This window comes from Procambarus clarkii, chromosome 63 (genome assembly GCF_040958095.1).
Source record: "Procambarus clarkii isolate CNS0578487 chromosome 63, FALCON_Pclarkii_2.0, whole genome shotgun sequence".
Lineage (NCBI taxonomy): Eukaryota > Metazoa > Arthropoda > Malacostraca > Decapoda > Cambaridae > Procambarus > Procambarus clarkii.
The window spans coordinates 7483147-7503686 of record NC_091212.1 but is presented as its reverse complement, the minus strand read 5'-3'; the positions used below and the strand labels follow the sequence as shown (position 1 = coordinate 7503686).

Here is a 20540-nt window from a genome sequence, read left to right as displayed (position 1 = left end):
TATTAAGCAACGCAACGGACAGCCGCTCGCTCAAAATCAGGAGAAAAATGAACGACTTTATCATGCCCGAAACGCTTTGCGTAATAGTGGCTTTAGGCATTGTATGTACTATTTATTTATTTATTTATTTATTTATGCATATACAAGAATGTACATAAGGAATGTGAGGATACAAATATGGTAATTAGAGTCTTGTAAAGCCACTAGCACGCGCAGCGTTTCGGGCAGGTCCTTATAATCTAAGAAAATTTTAAGGAGGTAAATACTTGCAAAAATTATAGACAAAAAATGATAACAGATTACATAAAATGAAAAAAAGATGAGAAAATTGTAGGTACAGTATATTAAAGCACATAGGTAGCTAAGATTGATTGCAATGACAGCTTGAATGGTAGTTGACAAAAAAAATTGGTAGGCACAATACAGCAGAAACAATATAAGATTGGTTGCAATGACAGCTTGAATGGTAGTTGACAAAAAATTGGTAGTCACAATACAGCATATGGCTAGCACATAAAAGAAGACAGCAATGAACACAATGATAAGGTTGTTTGATATTACATAAAAATTAGTAGGAGATTGGGTAACACTAGGTACAGAGCAAATTTAAAGCTCAGTGTAGGAAACTAAGAAAATGAAGTTAGGTACTTTTTGGTTTTGCTTTTAAATAAGGCAAAAGTTTTACAGTTTTTCAATTCACTAGGGAGTGAGTTCCATAGACTAGGTCCCTTAATTTGCATAGAGTGTTTACACAGATTAAGTTTGACCCTGGGGATATCAAAGAGATATTTATTTCTGGTGTGGTGATAATGGGTCCTATTACATCTGTCCAGGGAGAGTTTCAGAGCATGGTTTGCATTTAAGAACAGGGTTTTGTAAATGTAGTTGACACAAGAGAATGTGTGGAGGGAGTTAATATTTAGCAAGTTTAGGGATTTAAACAAGGGAGCTGAGTGTTGTCAGAAAGCAGAGTTAGTTATCATTCTGATAGCAGATTTTTGCTGTGTGATGATGGGCTTAAGGTGGTTTGCAGTGGTAGACCCCCATGCACAGATACCATAATTAAGATAGGGGTAGATTAGTGCATAATATAGTGAGAGGAGAGCAGAGTTAGGAACATAATATCTGATTTTGGAGAGTATACCAACTGTCTTAGAGACTTTCTTAGTTATGTGTTGAATGTGGGTGCTGAAGTTGAGTCTCTTGTCTAGGAATAGGCCAAGAAACTTGCCATCATTTTTATTACTGATGTTAATGTTGTCTATCTGTAGCTGAATTGCATTTGATGATTTGCTTCCAAATAAGATGTAGTAAGTCTTTTCGATGTCTACTAGCTACTAGCTAGTCTACTTTGTCTAGCTAGACTACGATGTCTACTTTTCTACTAGCTCTACCTATAAGTCAACCATTCTTTGTAAAAATTTATTGTATGTATGTACCTTACCTAAATAAACATTTTATTTTTTTTTATTTTTTTTACTTGAAGTTCAGTCGCTAGATAGCGAAAGTGGCCCTTAACTTACTTAAGGTCTCGTCCCATACTTCCTGGGGAGCTGAGAGACGCACGCTTCTCTCTTTTTTACATTCCTCTCTCGTGCTGTGTAAACTTGATTATGGTTATTCTGTTTACTCGTCGGCTTCTCCTACTCTTTGCCGTCTTGATGCTTTGCACCATACTTGGTTACGCCTTAGCTCTGGTGTCAATTCCGTTCAACTCCTACCTTAAGCCTGTTTGTTGAAACAGGCATCCTGTCTCTACAGGATCGCTACTGTCTTCGCTACATTGCACGGTCCCTACAACACCCTTACTCTCGCTTATGCCGTTCTTTGACCTTTACCCCTCCTGTGGTCCCTGTTTTCTTTCACGTCCTACCTATCTCTGTATAGTTGTTTCGTTTGCAAAGTTATCTTTTGGCACGTGTTACCAATACGAGGTTCTCGTGTCGTTCCATCCCTGCCCACATGGAGGGTCCTCCTTCCTAAGTTTCGTAAAACCTTAACCCACGTGACTAAATCTTTTACTTCTACAGTTCTGAAACGCCTTTTCCTTCCACACTTTTATTCACAGATGGGTCCAAGTCTGCTGACGGTGTAGGCTACTCTGTTGTTTTTCTTAACCACACTTATATGTGTCGCCTTCCTCCATAGACTAGAATCTTCACGGCCGAATATTATGCTATTTGTATGCTCTTCGTCAACTGCTTTCTCGCTGTCAATCTTCCTTTTTTTTACATTTACATTCTTGTAAAGCCATTAGTACGCGTAGCGTTTCGGGCAGGTCCTTAACCCTAATTTCCCCGGAATACGACCCCGCCGAATCGTTTAACAACCAGGTACCCATTCACTGCTGGGTGAACAGAGGCTACAGTTACCCCATTTGAGTATCTCTCAGATGCTATCTTATTCATTAGTACATTAAACAGGGTGGGACTCAACACTCCTCCCTGAGGTGTGCCGAGTTCAAAAGACCTCACACCTGACATGCAACCTTGATACCACTGCTGAGCCTTCCTTTCGTAAAGATAATCCCCTATCCAGCGCAATAATTTCCCTTTAACACCAAGACTAGCTAATTCATATAAAATAACCTCTTTGTTGGCTTTATCAAAAGCTCCAGACCCCCAAGGAATTGCGAATGGGCTCGTAAATAAATGGGCGGAAGCTGCCAAACTTAGTTCATTACCCGCTGTAACGAGAGAGCCATTAGATTCTTGGAAAGATCTAAGAAAGGATTTTATACTTATAGCAGGTAACAGTGGTGATGTCACTTGCACAGGTATTACCAGAGAAGAACTAATAACGGCGATTAAAGTTGGGAAATCTACCGCCCCTGGGGAGGATGGAGTAACTTATGAAATACTTAATGAACTTGCCATTATGACGAAAAGCCCACTGTTAGACCTCTTTAATATTAGTTATAAAGAGGGCAGTATTCCCAGTAAATGGAAAAAAGCTATGATCATCCCTATCCCTAAAGCCAATGAAGAGTATAAACCTGTGTCTTTAACCTCGTGTTTTTTGTAAAATGATGGAGAGGATCATTTTAAATAGACTTTTATATATAATAGGTGATCAGCTGTCTAGTAATTTGTTTGGGTTCCTCAAAGGAAAAAGTACCTCTGATTGTATTATTAAATGTCTAGCTAATGAAAATGATAATTATAGAATTTTCATTGATTTACAAGGTCCCTTGATTTGCGTAGAATGTTTACACAGATTAAGCTTGACCCTGAGGATATCAAAGAGATATTTATTTCTGGTGTGGTGATAATGGGTCCTATCACATCTGTCCAGGGAGAGTTTCAGAGCACGGTTTGAATTTTGTGAATCTTGTGGATTTGTTCATGAGCGGAGTGTTGTCTAAAAGCAGAGTTTGTTATATGGTATACAAAGTTCTGAAAGATTCCTTACACAAGTTTCTAAAGGTCGTTCTTATGTTAGCCGACCTGGCATATGCCGCTGATGTTATCCTCTTGATCTGAGCTTCAGGGACAGATCTGGCGTGATATCAACCCCCAGGTCTTTCTCTCTTAGACTCTTGAAGTACTTTATCTCCCAAATGACCATTATATGTCATATCAAGGGACCTTAGGTACTTCGTTAATCTTATATTGTTTCTGCTGTATTGTGCCTACCAATTTGTTGTCAACTACCATTTTAAGCTGTCATTGCAATCAATCATAGCTACCTATGTGCTTTAATATACTGTACCTATAATTTTCTCTCATCTTTTTTTTTCATTCCATGTAATTCCATGTAATTCCATTCCATGTTCCCCCTTTTTTTATCTTTATTTGTATTTGTTCTCAACACTTTTTATTCTTTATGCTCAATTAGTATTAAGTTCTAGATATTTATGTTTTTCTTGCCCGAAACGCATTGCGTAATAATGGCTTTAGGCATTGTATGTACTAGCTCTATCTATATATCAATCCATTAATGTAACATCACTTGTATGTATATACCTTACCTGAATAAACATCTGAATCTGAATCTGAATCTAATCTGTTATCATTTTTTTTGTCTATAAATTTTGCAAGTATTTACCTCCTTAAAATTTTCTTACATTAAGGACCTGCCCGAAACGCTGCGCGTGCTAGTGGCTTTACAAGACTGTAATTACCATAATTGTATCCTCACATTCCTTATGTACATTCTTGTATATGCATAAATAAATAAATAAATAAATAAATAAATAAATGATACCTTGTATCTGGTCTCCTGCTCCCTATAACCTGTCTTCATAACATTGCATTTGCTTGGGTCTAACAACCATTTGTTCGACCATTCCTGCAGCTTGTCCAGGTCTTCTTGAAGCCTCAAGCTGTCCTCCTCTGTCTTAATCCTTCTCATAATTTTGGCGTCGTCAGCCAACATTGAGAGGAATGAGTCTATGCCCTCTGGGAGATCACTTACGTATATCAGGAACAGGATAGGTCCGAGTACAGAGCCCTGTGGGACTCCACTGGTGACTTCACGCCAATCTGAGGTCTCATCCCTCACTGTAACTCTGCTTCTTATTGCTTAGGTACTTCGTTATCCACTGGAGCGCCCTACCAGTTACTCCTGCCTGTCGAACCCATTGTTGATGTGACGACTTATATTGAATTGTGTAACTAGCTCATCAAGATTGTAACTTGCTTAGCTAAATGAATTGTGGGGTTCAGTCCCTGAGCCCATTATGTGCCTCTGTAACCCTTTCCCCTATCGCCCACAAGATGGGTATGGGGTGCATAATAAATGAACTAAACTAACTGTTTCTCCAGCTTATGCATCAACATTTTATGGGGCTGTTTATCTAAGCTTGTTAAAAAAATTAAATCTATGAGAAAAAACGAAAGCGGGTTTAAGATTTATGCAAAAAATTTGTTGTTTTTGCTGATTGATGAGCGACGACGAGGATCCAGGGGTCGGATGCGCCCTAAAAAAAAAAATGTGTAGGAGAAAACATAAAACTATACAATTTCCTGAGTGTCAACTGGTGATATATAGATGGTCTGTACATTTTCTTTTATCCGAGGCCATAAAATGTATTTCTTCTTTTAATTGTTTTAGGTGACCACTTATATACATACATCTCTATTTCTGTATTGTATATTATTGCATAACGAACACAGCAGGAAAATGTTAGAACAAATGCCAATACTTGCGTGACGTCATCTGTTTCTCCTGCTGATGTCTAGGAAATGATGACGGACGGATGTTTACGTTGAGTAGTTTAATGCTGCAAAGTTATATATTTTTACCATGGAAGGCGTGGGCTCTGAAGTCAGCCTTAAAATAAGGGTGAGTATTAACACATTTTCAGACGTGTGGTGTGTTAGAAACTTGTGAAAGTCTCCCTTTGAAAGTTGATGACACTGGAGTGAGAGTTGGAAAAAAAATGTCTGGGGCAGAGTGTGGTATAGACGGCTTAATTAAGAGATCCACGGTCGTGTTGGTGGTGTGAACCACTTGACCAATATATGTCATTGCCAAGTATGCCAAGTCTTCAAAGAATTTGCAATAAAAATGGATAATCAAATCGTACACCGGCCTTTCGACAAAAACTGCTTCTAATCCTAGAAACCATATAATTAATTAATTTTGCTGGGGACAGGCAGCTTGTGTATATTTACATGGTAGGTTTATATCGTGGGTGCCCACAAGGTGGAACTCCTCACCTCCTCCAGGTTGTAAGGCCCACAACAGCTGCCTAACTCTTGGGCACCTGTTTACTGCTAGGTGAACAGATGCACAGTGAATTATATAGTTAATTAACTAATGACACAGCTAGGTACTCTGTAATTGCTGACATGAAAGGAAACTTCGCTAATGCACAAGGAATTGTGATCCTAAATGAGCTGACATGTATGGGTGTCAATCCGTATCACTCATGACATGGACTGAAGATTCCCTCACAGGAAGGGAAGCAGAGGTTTGGTTGAACGGAGCAGGCGGTGGCAGGTAGGTAAGACCATAGGGGTTTTACTCTATGGGAGAAGAAGCATCTCTTGTTTTCTGTCCTACATTGTGGCTTGATGAGTTTGTAGCTCTTACCCCTTGTATGTGGTACATTTGACCTTTTTATTTTTGTTTAAATTAGTGGTGTGGATTAATATCTTCCCCTATTACTGGAGGGGAAAAAAGCATTGAAGTCAGTGACATGATGGTTCATGTGTTATAATTTATATTTTTTTAAGTGCTATCTTACTTGCTACCTTAGTAGTGTTAAATTTGCCTTTATTCTGTGTGATGGTGTATGTACTGCTGTTTTCTAATACTGTTTGATGATAAGTTTGTTGTCTCTGAAGTTCATAAAGAATTGCTCCTGCTTCATGTGTGTGACAAGCATTGTCTCTATTATTAATCCAGAAGGCACACTTATGTTCATAAATCATTGATGCAAAGTATAGGGATGTCTCACTAATGCATACTTTGTCACAGTTATTACAAAGCAGAGTGTACACCCGAGCCATTGAACTTGTACAGTACTGAAGTTGATGTTTATACAGTATTGACTTAGTCCTATTGACTTGCCACAGTCCCCGTGGCGAAGTGGTAAGACACTCACAATCGTATATAAACCTTTATATACATATATGTATATAAAATTGCAAGTGTCAGTTATGTTCGTTACTATTGTCTTGTTAGGAAGGTGAGCCATTGCACTGGTTTTGATTTGTTAGTACTGTGCTATTAATCATCATTTGTGCTTGATTTATGTAGTATTACCTAATGAAGAGTAGTCTTAGGAAGGACTCAGTAGTGTATTGGCACTCACTTTCAGAAGACTGCTGGCTACAAATTGTAAAAGCCCAAAGAAAAAGAAAATAACTACTGTATATTACTCTGCTTCATTTTGACCTATTTTGTTGAAAGCAAATGTGAACAAGGTCTTTCTTGTAAATTCCAGTGCAATGCAAGAAACCTTTTTACAAAAATGTATTGCACAAATAGCTTCTTTTGTAGTGTTTCTCTACAAAGTTATATTAGCATATACTGTACTTGATTATGTTACCTTGTATGCAAGTACAGTACCTGTACTGGTACTGTACCACTCGGTCGGCCGAGCGGTCAGCACACTGGACTTGCAATCCTGTGGTCCCGGGTTCGAACCCAGGCGCCGGCGAGAAACACCTGTTACCTAGCAGTAAAATAGGTACCTGGGTGTTAGTCAGCTGTCACGGGCTGCTTCCTAGGGGGGGAGGCCTGATCGACGACCGGGCTGCGGGGACACTAAAGCCCCGAAATCATCTCAAGATAACCTCAAGATGTACTATAGTTCAGAGGAGAGCCTCGCAAACAGTATCAAACGGTAGAGGAGAGCCTTGCAAACTAAAAAACCATCCACAGGTTAAATAAATGTAAGACATAAACTCAAAATGTCCATGAATATTAATTAAGCCTACAATATCAGCATTTGTAAGTTATCTGTTAGGACAAGTTTAACAATTATTGAAATGGTGGTGTTGTTGCAGGATGTGTTTACTGTGATAAAGAAAATCCTACATTTAATTGTATTTATCTATTTTCAGTCTGCCATAAAGGCAAAACTGGTGGAACTTGGAACGTATGTGGGTAAGTAATCAGTCTGTCTTACACAAATAGGTATAGTATTCCAGTTTATTGCTCAATGAGTCTTGATATATTTGATCCAAGCATGTCAATTGTGGCATCTCTGTACATTCCTTTCTTTGTCATGAATAAATCAGTTTGTGATGAGTTGCCCCACATCCAACTTACTTCTTATGTAGAAAAGTGCAGTTAACAAAAAGAAATGTGTTGGATATGAAGCTACTTAAGATACTGCACTAATGAGTTTTTTGTTCATCATCTTTTGCCTCCTCATCTTTTTATCATTAGATTATTTTTCTTTTATTTATTGAGGCTATTTCACTGTAATTTCAGCAGAGTTATCACTTTTGTTAATTTATATTGTAGTTATATGTTGATATCAAATTTTGTTACAATGTTCCTATTCATCTTACCTGATCTGTTTGATTAAGGACCTGCCCAAAATGCTGCGCATGTTAGTGGCTTTGCAAGAATGTAAAAATACCAATATTATTTACTCTCAAACCCATTACCTGCTTGATACCTGCTTGATGGGGTTCTGGGAGTTCTTATACTCCCCATGCCCGGCCTGAGGCCAGGCTTAACTTGTGAGAGTTTGGTCCACTAGGCTGTTGCTTAGAGCGGCCCGCAGGCACACATACCCACCACAGCCCGGTTTGTCCGGCACGTTTTTTAGAAAACAGTCTAGTTTGCCCCTGAAAACGTCCACGGTTGTTCCAGCAATATTTCTTATAGTCGCTGGGAGGACGTTGAGCAGCCGTAGACCTCTGATGTTTATACAGTGTTCTCTGATTGTGCCTGATTGATTTTAGTCAGTGTCATAAGAGGCCTGGCACCATCCTTAAGTGTGTGTACTATACTACTGTATATAGCTATTGAAGGCTACTAGAAAGTTTCATTATTCAGTGCTAATTTTTTTTTTCAAATCTGGCCCTTACTTTTGGTTTTTCGTAAGTACTGTGTGCTGGACTGTTTTGGAGTCTATACATAATAAAATAATAAATATGGTAATGCATGCATATTGTTTTAATTTGTTATATTAATTAACAAAATAAGAGAAGATCAATAAATTTTCTCATGAAAATTATGATAATTGAAAAGTTGATGAATTCCTTTTACCTCTTTGTAGATGAAGAATTACCAGACTACATCATGGTGCTGGTTGCAAACAAGAAGACAAAAGACCAGATGGATGATGATTTAAGTCTTTTCTTGGGCCACAATACAGAGCGCTTCACCTCCTGGCTTCACCATGTATTGCAGAAGTTGAATGCTGCTGCACTTTTACAAGGTAAAAATTATTGTATTTTTATTCTTTATTTGCAATAAGAGACTAAAAGGGTCTTGTGTTATTGTTCGCTATAATCTCCGACTTAACGGCACTGTACTGTACTTTTCAATTTTCTTTTCAAGCTTCCAGCTCCAATAAAATTTAATGGTTACTTTTCAATCCTCCAGCAGGGTCTTTAGTAGGTAGTACATTGATATGCTGATGGTTTATGCTACCAAAATATAGAATACAGTATACATTGGAACCTTGATTTTTGAATGCCCCTGTTTTCAAATTTTTCAGTTCTCAAGCTCAATTTCTTAGAAAAATTTGACTCTGGACTTCTAAGTTTGCTTTGGTGCTTGAGTTTGTTGATACACCTATGGGCCGACCAAGCACATGGTGCTCTTCAGTTTGCCAGTGTCTCCCGCTTAGGGATGATCTAACCTGTCCTCTTATTACAAATTACGTCTGAATTTGGTAATTTGCCTGTATGGCTGAAAATGGATGTAATTTGAAAATGAAAAAAATTTAAAATAAATTTTGGGATTTTGTTTTCCAAAACAGTAAGTTAACACTTTGGCGTACCCCACGCGCCACCCTTCAACTGTGCAATATGGGACCCAGGGCGTCACGGGAGCGTGCGTAAATTCTGAAAAGTGTATACTCTCTTCAACTTTGTCACCTTAATTCTCGTCCTACGAGATTAAATTTTGTATCATTGTGTTCGCAATAGAATTCTCTACAGCACTAAATGCATATAAACTCCAAAAGCCCGGCTAATTACCCGCAGCAAACAGAGAAAGTGCGAACAAGTTACCCAGGAGCGCGCAAACACGATAAAATGTTTTCACTATTTTCACTCTGGTCACCTCAATTTTCGTCCTAGGTCTTTCATTTTGGTCTCAATGGGTTCGCAATAGAATTCTCTAGAGGAACATTAGCATATAAAATAAAAAACCTGGTCACGCTCCAACCGCCGACGAGTTGAAGACGGGCCACGCGTTAGCAGCAAGTGAGCGCTCAGACGCCTTCCAGCTACACTCCCAATTCCTGCCCTTTTCAAGCCTTTCTTTTGCAATTTTCTTCCGGGAAGGGCCTTGTTCATGATCACTATCCATCGTGGAGTAAGCGTAGATAGTTTCTAAAGCCGCAGTAAGAAATATAGCCACGGAAAATAGCCGAAATGTTCACACGTTTGAGATGCGAGTGGAGGCGACATTGGTCACAAACAGTGGAGCGAAAACAATGGGCCCACGGCGTGTGCCAAGCCGCCTGAGGGCCACAAGGCTCAACAAAGAAAATGGGAAGACATCGGCGCGCATTTTAAAACCAGTCCCCAAAAAATCGGATAAAAACCTGATTTTTGGCGATTATTTAAAGTGGATGACGCAATGCTGCGTCATCCCCGGCATTACTGACAGTAAACGGATGACGCAATGCTGCGTCATGCCCGGGCGAAAGTGTTAAGAGGCCTTTAGTAGGGTAGGAGGGCAGGAAATTGTCCTAAAGTTTCAAAACGTCATGAAAAACGTTAGTTGAAAGTTTCCTCTCCTAACCTAACCGAGTAAGCCAGACAATTCAAACAGAAAACGGGATAATACATCACTTTCATGAGCCGATTTCATTTCAAATTACGTCCATTTTCTGTGGAGAGCCCTTTCAGCTTCCCGGAGCTATACTGGGCTGATGTGTATATATTAGACCATGGCAACAGTCAATCGAAGGAGTTCTAGGCCTACCAGGGACCAGAGCCAGAACCTGGCCCCCCTCAAGAGAGGCATGAGGAGCAATGGCCTAAAGACACCCCATGTAATTGGAAGCAGCCTTTGCCATCTACCAGGTCTGGCACCCAGAAAGTTAGGAATTCCAAAACAAACTACTGCTGATCAAATAAATTGCAAGCCGAAAGCTGAACTAGCAGTAGAACTCCCCAATCAAAACCAAGGAAACAACTATAACGTCACCACAAACGCTGCGCATCCGTCTGCACAACCCCCACCCTTCCTCCCCGGGAGAGGGACGGGGTGGGGGTCCCAGACCTCCATGCTGGCAATTCTCCTCAGTTCACAGGCTGTTGTGAGGGCGAATGGTTGATCGATTCTGGCTCCATCCTTTTAGCAGTGCTGCAGTGCGGTGTTGTTCAGTTTTGCTATCGTGCGAGCCAGGAGTAACACAAGAGTACTGGTGCTGCATACACCTAGGGCCACTTTCCTTACGTGCCCTGTAAGTACTGCCCTTGCGGCTTCAGGGTTATTTTCCCTGAGCCGTTCGAGAACTACCTCCATGTGGGTCTGTTGCTGCTCGGTGATTGCCCGCCCTTGGGGGTTCAACTGGGGTGGTTCGTACTCCTGTTTTCCCTTGGGTAGGAGGTAGTATCGTCACTGGCACTTGCTTTATTGGTAATCCCATCCATGTTAGAGTACATTACCTAGAAGCTCACTTTCCTATACAGTATCTATTTTCACCCACCCTCCCCACAAGTGTAGGAAGATGTTCCATGAGCATTGCTACTTGGGTAGGGTCATCCTCCTGTGAGGTAGTTGCCAGGGGTACAGGGGAAGGTGGAGTGGGGGATGCAGAGCATAGGTCTTGCTCAGGCCTGCTTGGGACAGGAAGAAGTCCTGGGAGTGAGGGGGACTGGGAGTGCTTGAGGTTGGGGCAGGGATTGCTCGGGAAGAGGGCACGTCCTCCTGTGGTGTAGTTAACAAGGGGTTTGAGGGAGATGGAGTGGGGGGATGGGGGGGGGCTTAGGTCTTGCCTGGACCTGTCTGGGGCAGGAAGAAGACCAGGGGATGGGAAAGCAGGGGTTACTCGGGGTAAGGGGGGGGGGAGGGAGGATTTGGGTGATACGGTGGGCATTGTGCAGGGGCAAGGAAGGATTTGTGCTGGGGGTGGGAGGGGGCCGTATGGGGTGGTGGGCTGGAGTGTTGTAGTCACCTCTGGGGTTCCTGAATTGCTGGATTGGGGTTCCCCACTTCCCTCTGGGATTGCTGGGTTGGAGGCTAAGGTTCCCTGACTTCCTTCCCTCTCCCTGCACCTTTTCCTTGCATCTGCTGCCCTTATTATCTCGTCCCTGGTCATGTCCCTCTGAAGGTATACCTCTTTGTAATTCCTTGCATTTTTCAGTTTGCACTTCTTTCCTCTTTGATGGACTTGATCCTGAATACTACCTTGATCAATCTCTTTTTGTCTTTGTTGTAATGGCCAATCCGGAAAAATTGTATGTAACTGTGTACTGTATTTTCTTTAACTGTTATATATAATGGTATCAAATAGTTTGACTTTAATAACTATCATTTCTTGTTGGTTTCAGATTCGAATGCAATAAACCTATAACGAGTGGCAAAATTTTGCATTTCTTTATTCAAAAGGAATATTTTGCATTTCTTTAGTACTACAAAAGATAATGTAACTAATGTTGATTATAATAACAATACAGTAGTATTTGTGTACTCTACTTCACTTAACCGTAAGTTGGTCAATATGTGAGCTGATCAATATATTCACTGATCAAAGTGAATACCCATTCCTGAGTGAAAAAACAATGAAAATTTGTATTAAATTTTCAACAACATATTTGTGCAAAAAGACATTTTCATCTGTTATAGCAATTAAAACTCAGTACCGGTCTCGGCTTGAAATAAATACAGCTCTCTGTTTTGCAGTAACGTCATCGGAGCCAAAAATCCATAAACTTCTTTCAAACAAGCAGGAACAAATACCACTCTAAAAATGTGTAAAATTTAAATAATCTTCAGTTATTCAGTAATAATTAAACTAACTTTAATAATTTTCTTACAAATTAAACAACCTTTAAAGATTTTGTTAAGATTAAATGAACAATTATAATTTTGTTATAATTAAATAAGCATTTATAATTTTGTTATATTAAATAGATGCATTTCATATTAATAAAATGAATGATTTTTTATCATTATTTTACAAATGTATTTATCTTTAAAAAAAATCATATTAGTGGTCCTCGAGATATAAAATTATAAATTTAGTGGCCTGTGAGGTCCGAAAGGTTGGCGACCGCTGGTCTATGGAACATTGACCAAGAGAATGCAACTGCATATGAGTCACTATCATCGCCATTTTCTCCCACTTCCCAGCCTCTGAACATTGTTGTTGTTGTTTAAAATTTGCTACTTCTAACAAAAAGTTCCAAGTAGCACGGGCCATGGTGAGCCCATAGTGAACTAATCTCTGAACATGTGTGATATGTGTTGAGGTTTCTTCCTTCCCAGAGCAGTTGATTATCTATATCTTTCTTTCTATGGTAATAGGTCACCACTCCCAGTGTGCATCACTGGTACAGTAAGAAGATACTACATACCTGAGGGAAGACTTTGGTTTATTTTTGTAATTGATTCCTTCTTTTGGAAAGATTTTATCCTTTTCTATTTAATTTATGAGGTTTATCTTATTAAGGCTACAATTTTCACTAAACTGTATTCTGTATTACTGTTTCTCTCTTCATAGTTACAACTACACAACAAGAAGAACCAAAGAAGAAGGATGCAGAAGAGGATAAAAGAAGAGATAGAGAAGAAGAAAAGAAGAGAGAACGGGATGAAGAAAAGAAACGGGAAAAGGCAGAAGAAATGAAAAAAATGAGGGACGAAGAAAAAAGGAAAGCAAAAGAAAAAGAAAAAGCAGATAGAAAAAGGAAATCTAGTGAGAGAAAAGTTGAAAGGAAAGACAAAAAACTTAGAAAGCCTGACTCTCCTGTTTCTCAAGATAAATCATCCAAGGAGAAAAAAGTTATTGTCGCACCGGTTAAACTATCAAAGTCAAAAGAGCCAGTTAAAGAAAAGGAAAGCAGAGAGAAGATAAAAATATCATCTGTTAAACAAAATGCAGTTTCTACAGAGAAGACACCACTGGCTACTGCACCAGAAACTTCCGTACATACAGACAAAATGTCAAGAAAACTGAAGTCCCAGGTTAGGGGGAAAGTATCCTGTGCTGACATATTTCGAGCTGAAGCTGCAGGGGGTGGAGAACAGTTAATTGTTGATGAAGAGGAAGATATAGAAGACATGTTAGTTCTTAGGGCAGACATTGGTGAGTAGTAAACACAGTAAATGATGATTTATAGTATAAAATCTCATTAACATATTTTCTATGCAATAACCATGTAGTATTAAATCTTTCTATCTCTCCATCACTGGTGTCCTTGTTCTACTCTCTTACTGTGGGGAGCCCCGTTGTCTTCCTGGAGCTATCGGATTGATATTAGCTATGTTAGTCTGGGGCTTCCGTCACATGGAGTTCTGCCTACCTGGAACCATGGGTTAGAACCTGCCTTCCTCAGAGAGGTGCAGGGAGCAATGGAGAGACCCACACAAGACCCAGCCAAGACCAAATCTGAGAGGGAACCAGATGGGATTTCTCTTCCTCCAGTTCACGAGGAACCCGAACCCGGCGAGCTGGGAAAGAACCAAATCCCTGGGGAGCAGACTAATATGGCTAATATCAATCCAGTAGCTCCAGGGACCCTCCAGGGCTCACCCAGAAACTACTGTTTCATTACAGTCAACTCTGTTTTTTTATTAAAACTTCTCTTCTGGCCTTATTTCTGTCACCTTGAAGACCCCCTTCATCCATAGATCTACCAAATCAGCTACTGGTACTGGTAATGGCTCCAAACAGCCTCCACTTACGGGATATTCATGCCTGTGCCACCTCTTGGGTGGCTTAATCTCTTCAATCTTAAGCCTGTCATGATAAAGAGTGTTTGTAAATTTTTTTGTGTTTGGCAGCAGAATTTAATTTTTCTAGTTTTGTAGTTAATCTCAGATCCTCTGCTCCCCTCCCCTTGTCTTGTAGAGCGAGTCAGGTAAAGGTCTTGACTCCTGGTAAGTGGCAGATGCATTACATATGTCTTATGTTTGGGCTAAGGCTCAATGGTACCATAGTAAATCTTGGGGAGCTGCTGGGGCCCACCAGAAAAGGATGTTTCATGACATTCAACGCTTGATTTCTGTATTATGCCATATTTTGGGAAACTTCCTGGTTTTCTTCCTGCCATTGTTGTGGGCTGCAGTCTTTTAGTTTGTCTGCCATTGCTCTTTCTGCCTTAATGCTCATCTAGCTGTGTGCCCAGCACTCTTTGGACAGTATGTCTCTGGCCTCGAGGTGTGGTGTTTTGTTTTTCATGCGTATACTTCTATCTTCCATTCTGCTTGTCTAATGCTTTTTGGCTATCTTCATTCATTGCAGTGGTACCAACTATGCAAGTTCAGAGACCTGGTAGTTTTGTGTATGTATGTCTGTGGTACCAAAGCTTAGTGTACTGTAGGGCTAATGAATGCCACCCAGATAAGAGAGTTCCATTTCATTTCAGTCTTGATTTCTCTGCAACATTTACTTGTACTCTAAAATAACTTTGTATTAACTCGGATATCTCATCGACTCAGAAGCATTTTATTTGCTTGATCTCAGAATACCTATTGTGACATTAACAAGCAGAATATTGTGCATGAATCAATTCCTGGGCTAATTCTTCTCCTAAGAATCCTTCTGGCAGGAGCAACCATAGATGAAAGCAATTGAAATAACCTTAAATTGTTGGTTTGTTATGTGAAGAAATACTTTATTTGGGAAAGGACTGTATGGTAATTCATTGTAAAATGTGGGCCTTGGGTTAGTTACAGTGCAGTACATCTTTGGTTTATCACTGTTTTATTTTCCATTCTTTTATTAGCATCTTAAAGTATTCTCATTCTGTTATCAACAATTTTCAGATGAATTGGGTCTTGAATTAGAGGAAGAACCAGCACCAAAAAAGAGCAAAATAGAGCAGAGACAAAAGATTTCAGCTCCCAAGGCAGAAGGTCGAGTAGAACCAAAGGCTGAAGTGAAAATTGAATCGAGGATAGAGCCTAAACAGAAGATCAAATCTAAACTTGAGCCTGTTTCTACCAGAGTATCTGCTAAAGAAAGATTGGGAATAGTGGTGCTTCCTAAGTCTGATCAGCCCAGGGAGAAGGTATGTTTGAATGTTCAAATACAGTAACTCATATTCCTAAGCATAAATCACTCCCAGTTTTAAAACTTAGGGGGAGCCGGTCGGCTGAGCAGACAGCACGCTGGACTTGTGATTCTGTGGTCCCGGGTTTGATCCCGGGCGCCGGCGAGAAACAATGGGCAGAGTTTCTTTCACCCTATGCCCCTGTTACCTAGCAGTAAAATAGGTACCTGGGTGCTAGTCAGCTGTCACGGCTGCTTCCTGGGGGTGGAGGCCTGGTTGAGGACCGGGCCGCGGAGACACTGAAAAGCCCCGAAATCATCTCAAGATCTCAAGATAACCCCGAGGTGGATCTCTTCGCGGTAGCGTGGTCGCGGTGCTTTCCTCTATATGTGGCGCCCTTTCCCGACTGAGAGACTGTCAGGGTCGATGCCTTTCAGCGGGACTGGTCGAGGTAGGGGTTCATGTACCTCTTTCCTCCGGTTCAGCTGTTGCTCCAGGTCCTGACTCGCTTGGAGACTTTCCAGGGAAGAGTAGTCCTCTTGGCACAGTGGTGGTCGGCCCTGCTGTTGTTTCAGGCGCTGCTTGCTCGGTGTCCGAACCCGAAGGTTTTCCCGCGGCTCCGCCTCTTCCAGCAGATCAGACCGGTGCGCCATGTGGCAGGTTCGATCTTCTCCTCGATCGTCTTCGCGTATGGTATTTTTGACTCAAGTTTATCATCATCTCTATATTGATCAGGTGGTTTCCTTGTTAGTGTCCCACCTGCAGGCTTCGTCTCGGTGGCAGTATGTTTCCTGGCAGTCCTTCCGTTTCTTTCTGACTCCTCGTCATTGTGCTTCGCTTTCGGTTCGGGTGGTGCTGTCCTTTCTCTTTTGGTTGTTCCAGGAACGTCATCCTATGCCGAATACTGTCGCCTCGTATTATGTGGTGCTGGCAGTGCCTCTTCAGCTTGCTTTCAGTATTGATGTTACTTCTGTGCCGTTTCGCAAGCTGTATCCTGCGTTGTTTCACCTCTGGCCTGCTCATGTGCCTCCTGAGCCGTCCTGGTCTTTGGACAGAGTGCTTTTCTTTCTCTCTTCTCCTCGGTTTGTTGTGGCCCCTTCGGTTCAGGATTGTTTCCTGAATTGTTTGGTCGTGGCGCTCGGCTTGTTCGTCTGCAGCCGTCCCCTTCTTTTCTGGTGAAGAATGAGATGGTTGCATTCTGGAGGGACCTTTGGGTTGTTGATGCTTGGTTGGTCAGGCCGAGTGTGCATCATCCTTTGTGTCCGGTTGTGGCCTTCCTCCGTTATTTGCGCACCACGGCTTCTGTGTCCGGGGACGTTGGGTTTATCCAGTTTCCCTCCTTCCCTGTTCGCGGGTGCGGGTCTCCCAGGTTGTCCACAAGGCTGAGTGGACAGTGCTCTAAACTCGTGGACCTAGGGACCGGGGTTCGATCCCCCGACACCGCCGTAAAAACAAATGGGCAGAGTTTCCTTCACCCTGATGCACCTGTTACCTAGCAGTAAATAGGTACCTGGGAGTTAGACAGCTGCTACGGGCTGCTTTCTGGGGGTATGTAACAAAAAGGAGGCCTGGTCGAGGACCGGGCCGCGGGGACGCTAAGCCCCAAAATCATCTCAAGATAACATCTCAAGAAGGTTATTAAGGCTAGTCAGCCTGCAGTCTATCCACATGCCCATGACGTTCGTTAGTTCGCTGTGTTTGCTGCCATCTTTGGCAACATATCCTGGGCATATTCGGGCGCGGGGTTTTTGGCGGTCAAATAGGGTCCTGGATGTGCGCTACCTCGTGAACGTTCCTGGGCCTAGTCAGGACCTGTGTTGCTTTGGATCAGCGGTTGCAGCCAGTTGTCTCGACTTCGGGTTGTGGAGTGAGCAGCAACTGCCTCCCGGGTAAGTCCCTCTACTTTTCCTCTGTGGGTAGTTAGAGCCGAAGGGGCTCCCCCCCCCCCCCCCAGAAAACCAGCATTGAATGTAATGAAATGCCATTTTCTGGGTGAGACCCGGAGGCTCCCCGGCATCCCTCCATCCCCCTGGTAGGTGGTTTTTCAAGTGTTTTGATGTCCAGCCTCAGAACTGAAGGGTGGATGGCCGACACAGGGTCTGGGGCTTGCCCTTTCCCCTCCCGGGGAGGGGGAGCTATGCAGACAGCGGCACGGCATCGTGTGACATCATGCTCGTTTGCTCGTTTCTTTTTGGAGAGTTCTATCCACTAGTTCGGCTTTTTGTGGCAATTTTCACCAGAATAGGGGTTTGTTTTGGGACGCTTACCTTTCTGGGTGCCTAACCCGGTCAATAGGAGACATAGAATGCTTCCAACTACACGGGGGTTTCTATATGATATTGCTCCTTGTGCCTCTTCTGAGGGGGCCAGGTTCTGGCTCGTGGTCTCCGGTAGGCCCACAGAACTCCATACACATGACTGATGCCAAAGTCTGACATTAGCATATCAGCCTGGATAGCTCTGGGAAACCTCCGGGTCTCACCCAAAAAAAGGCATTTCATTACATTCAACGCTGGTTTTTTCCTCAAGCTAATATCTACTCACCTCATGGAAATGAGGAATAATATCAAGATTATGTTGATATCATTTTCATTTTCATACTTCAATTTTGTCAAAAGCCTGAGGGTTAGTGAGGTCCAGTTGTTGGCCACTTTAGAGTCGTAGCAAAAAAGAGGTTGGAAATCATTGCTTTAGGATTTTGAAATTCGTATCAATTGATACTGAAGTACATTTTAAGATTATATAAGCTGAAACATCTGAAAGTTTGTCCTATTATTAAAATGTTTCAGCCTTCTGTTCTGGATCGACTTGGCACTGCAGCTTCAAGTGGAAGACGTGTAATTAATTTGCGAGAAGAATCCAGCTTTCCCCCTCGCCCAGAGTCATCAAGTAGTGGGACCTGTATTAATATGGCACGAGCAGTCTCGAGTGCAATATCTTCTGCCCATAGATCTGTGTGTGTGCTACCATCTTCGTCAAGCTCATCAGGCAAGAAGTTAGAGGTTAGTATTTAGTCGTAGTATGCACATACAAAATACTTGGCTGTATTTACAGTACTGTACTGTAAATACAGTACTGTACTGTAAATACAGTACTGTACTGTAAATACAGTACTGTACTGTAAATACAGTACTGTACTGTAAATACAGTACTGTACTGCATAAGTTATATTTGTCACTTCAGCACCTTAGTTTGTTACTTCACATACAATCTTGCATTCTAATTTGGGTTTCTTGTGTTGTAGATATATTAAGGTGACTATCCTTGATTCCTTGATTAGTGAGGGATTAATGGTTGCAAGACACCTACGAATGTTTGGCCTTTCCCATCTGTAACTCTGCTGAGCTTAAGTCCTGGCCATTATTGGTGAGACTCTCTAATGGCTTGTACCTATGAGACTCTCATTGTCCACCAGGTTAAAGGTCCCTTGCAATTTTTCCTGGTCCCTTCAATATTAGAACCTATCTCCAAAAATTTATCCATGTATAGTGTCAAGTGTAAGCTTTAATTTAAGTAACATCTTTAAAATTAATTAGATTTTCTAAGTTACTAGAGATCTCTCTTTTGTAAGCACAGTATGTGTAATGCACTATGCTTAAGGGTGTTGTAATATTTTACTAAGAGAGTATTTTCTTATGGAACTAATTAGGGTTTACATTTCTATAACATTTTTATATTCCATTAATTATAGTGTACCATATATGCCTTTCTGTGGGAGCCCCTTTGGCTCCCTGGAGCTATCGGGCTAATATGCAATTCATTAGACCACGGCATTAGTCATAGGAGTTCAGCCTACCAATGACCACGCGCCAGAACTTAGCCCCCTCAGAGAGGCACAGGGAGCAGTGGCTCTGGAAAACCTCCCTGTGGTTGGGTGGTTTTCTTTATCTGCCATCGACTGGGGTTAGGCACCCAGAAAGGTAGGCATAACAAAACAGAGAAAGTAAGGTAAGAAAATTACAATAAAAAACTGAATAGAGAGGCAGAACTCCCCTCCATTCCCAAGGAAACAAGCAAACGTCACACTCCACCAATGCGTTGCTCGTCTGTGCAGCCCCCCTTCAGGAGCCCCGGAACCCCCACACCGACGACCCAGCCATTCAACTTCATCGGCTACTGCAATGCAGGGCAGTCGTCATTTATGGCCTCAATTTCCTACAGTGTTTTATCTTCGTGGTATGGTGGTCAGGAGTACCTGAAGTGTACTGGGACTGCATGTGCTTACGGCAGCCTTCCCTAAGTGCCCTGTGAGTACTACCCTTGGGTGTCGGGGTTCTCTTCCCTAGTGCGTTCGGGAAGCCATTTCCATAATGGCTTTTGCTGCTTGGCATTTACCCAGCCCTTGGGGCTAGCTAGGGTTTCGGGCCCTTGTATGGCCTTGGGTAGGGTATTGGCATTGTTGCTGGTTGGGGTATCGAGGTCTTGCGCAGCCAGCTACATGTGCAGCGCCCAGTTCCTGTTTCGTCTTGGCATGTTGTACTCCTGCCGGGGTTATATATGTATATATATTTTTTTTTTGCTTTACCTGGTGTGGTAAAGCAAAAAAACCTATTGGATTATATAAATATAAAAGGACCTATTGGTCCTCTTATATAATTTGGTGAAATTGAAATTGAAAATTAAATAAGTTTATTGAGGTAAAATACATACAAAGGGATGAGGTAGCTCATGCTATTCTCACCCTGTTCAGTACAACGTATATAGACACACATCACAAACAATAAACATATT

General features: G+C 41.7%; 1 protein-coding gene across 2 annotated transcripts in view; it reads left to right on the top strand.

The window, feature by feature from the left end:
* The first annotated feature begins 5150 nt into the window (after nucleotides 1-5150).
* The window catches only part of LOC123769550 (Nuclear polyadenosine RNA-binding 2), a 70842-nt gene continuing 55452 nt past the window's right edge, over nucleotides 5151-20540 (top strand). For both annotated transcript variants that reach the window (XM_045760783.2, XM_045760782.2), the window contains exons 1-6: nucleotides 5151-5286; nucleotides 7518-7560; nucleotides 8687-8848; nucleotides 13316-13900; nucleotides 15583-15827; nucleotides 18599-18811. In XM_045760783.2, the coding sequence (XP_045616739.1) occupies nucleotides 5248-5286; nucleotides 7518-7560; nucleotides 8687-8848; nucleotides 13316-13900; nucleotides 15583-15827; nucleotides 18599-18811 (1287 nt within the window). In that variant the 5' untranslated portion in view covers nucleotides 5151-5247. The remainder of the gene's footprint in view (nucleotides 5287-7517; nucleotides 7561-8686; nucleotides 8849-13315; nucleotides 13901-15582; nucleotides 15828-18598; nucleotides 18812-20540) is intronic.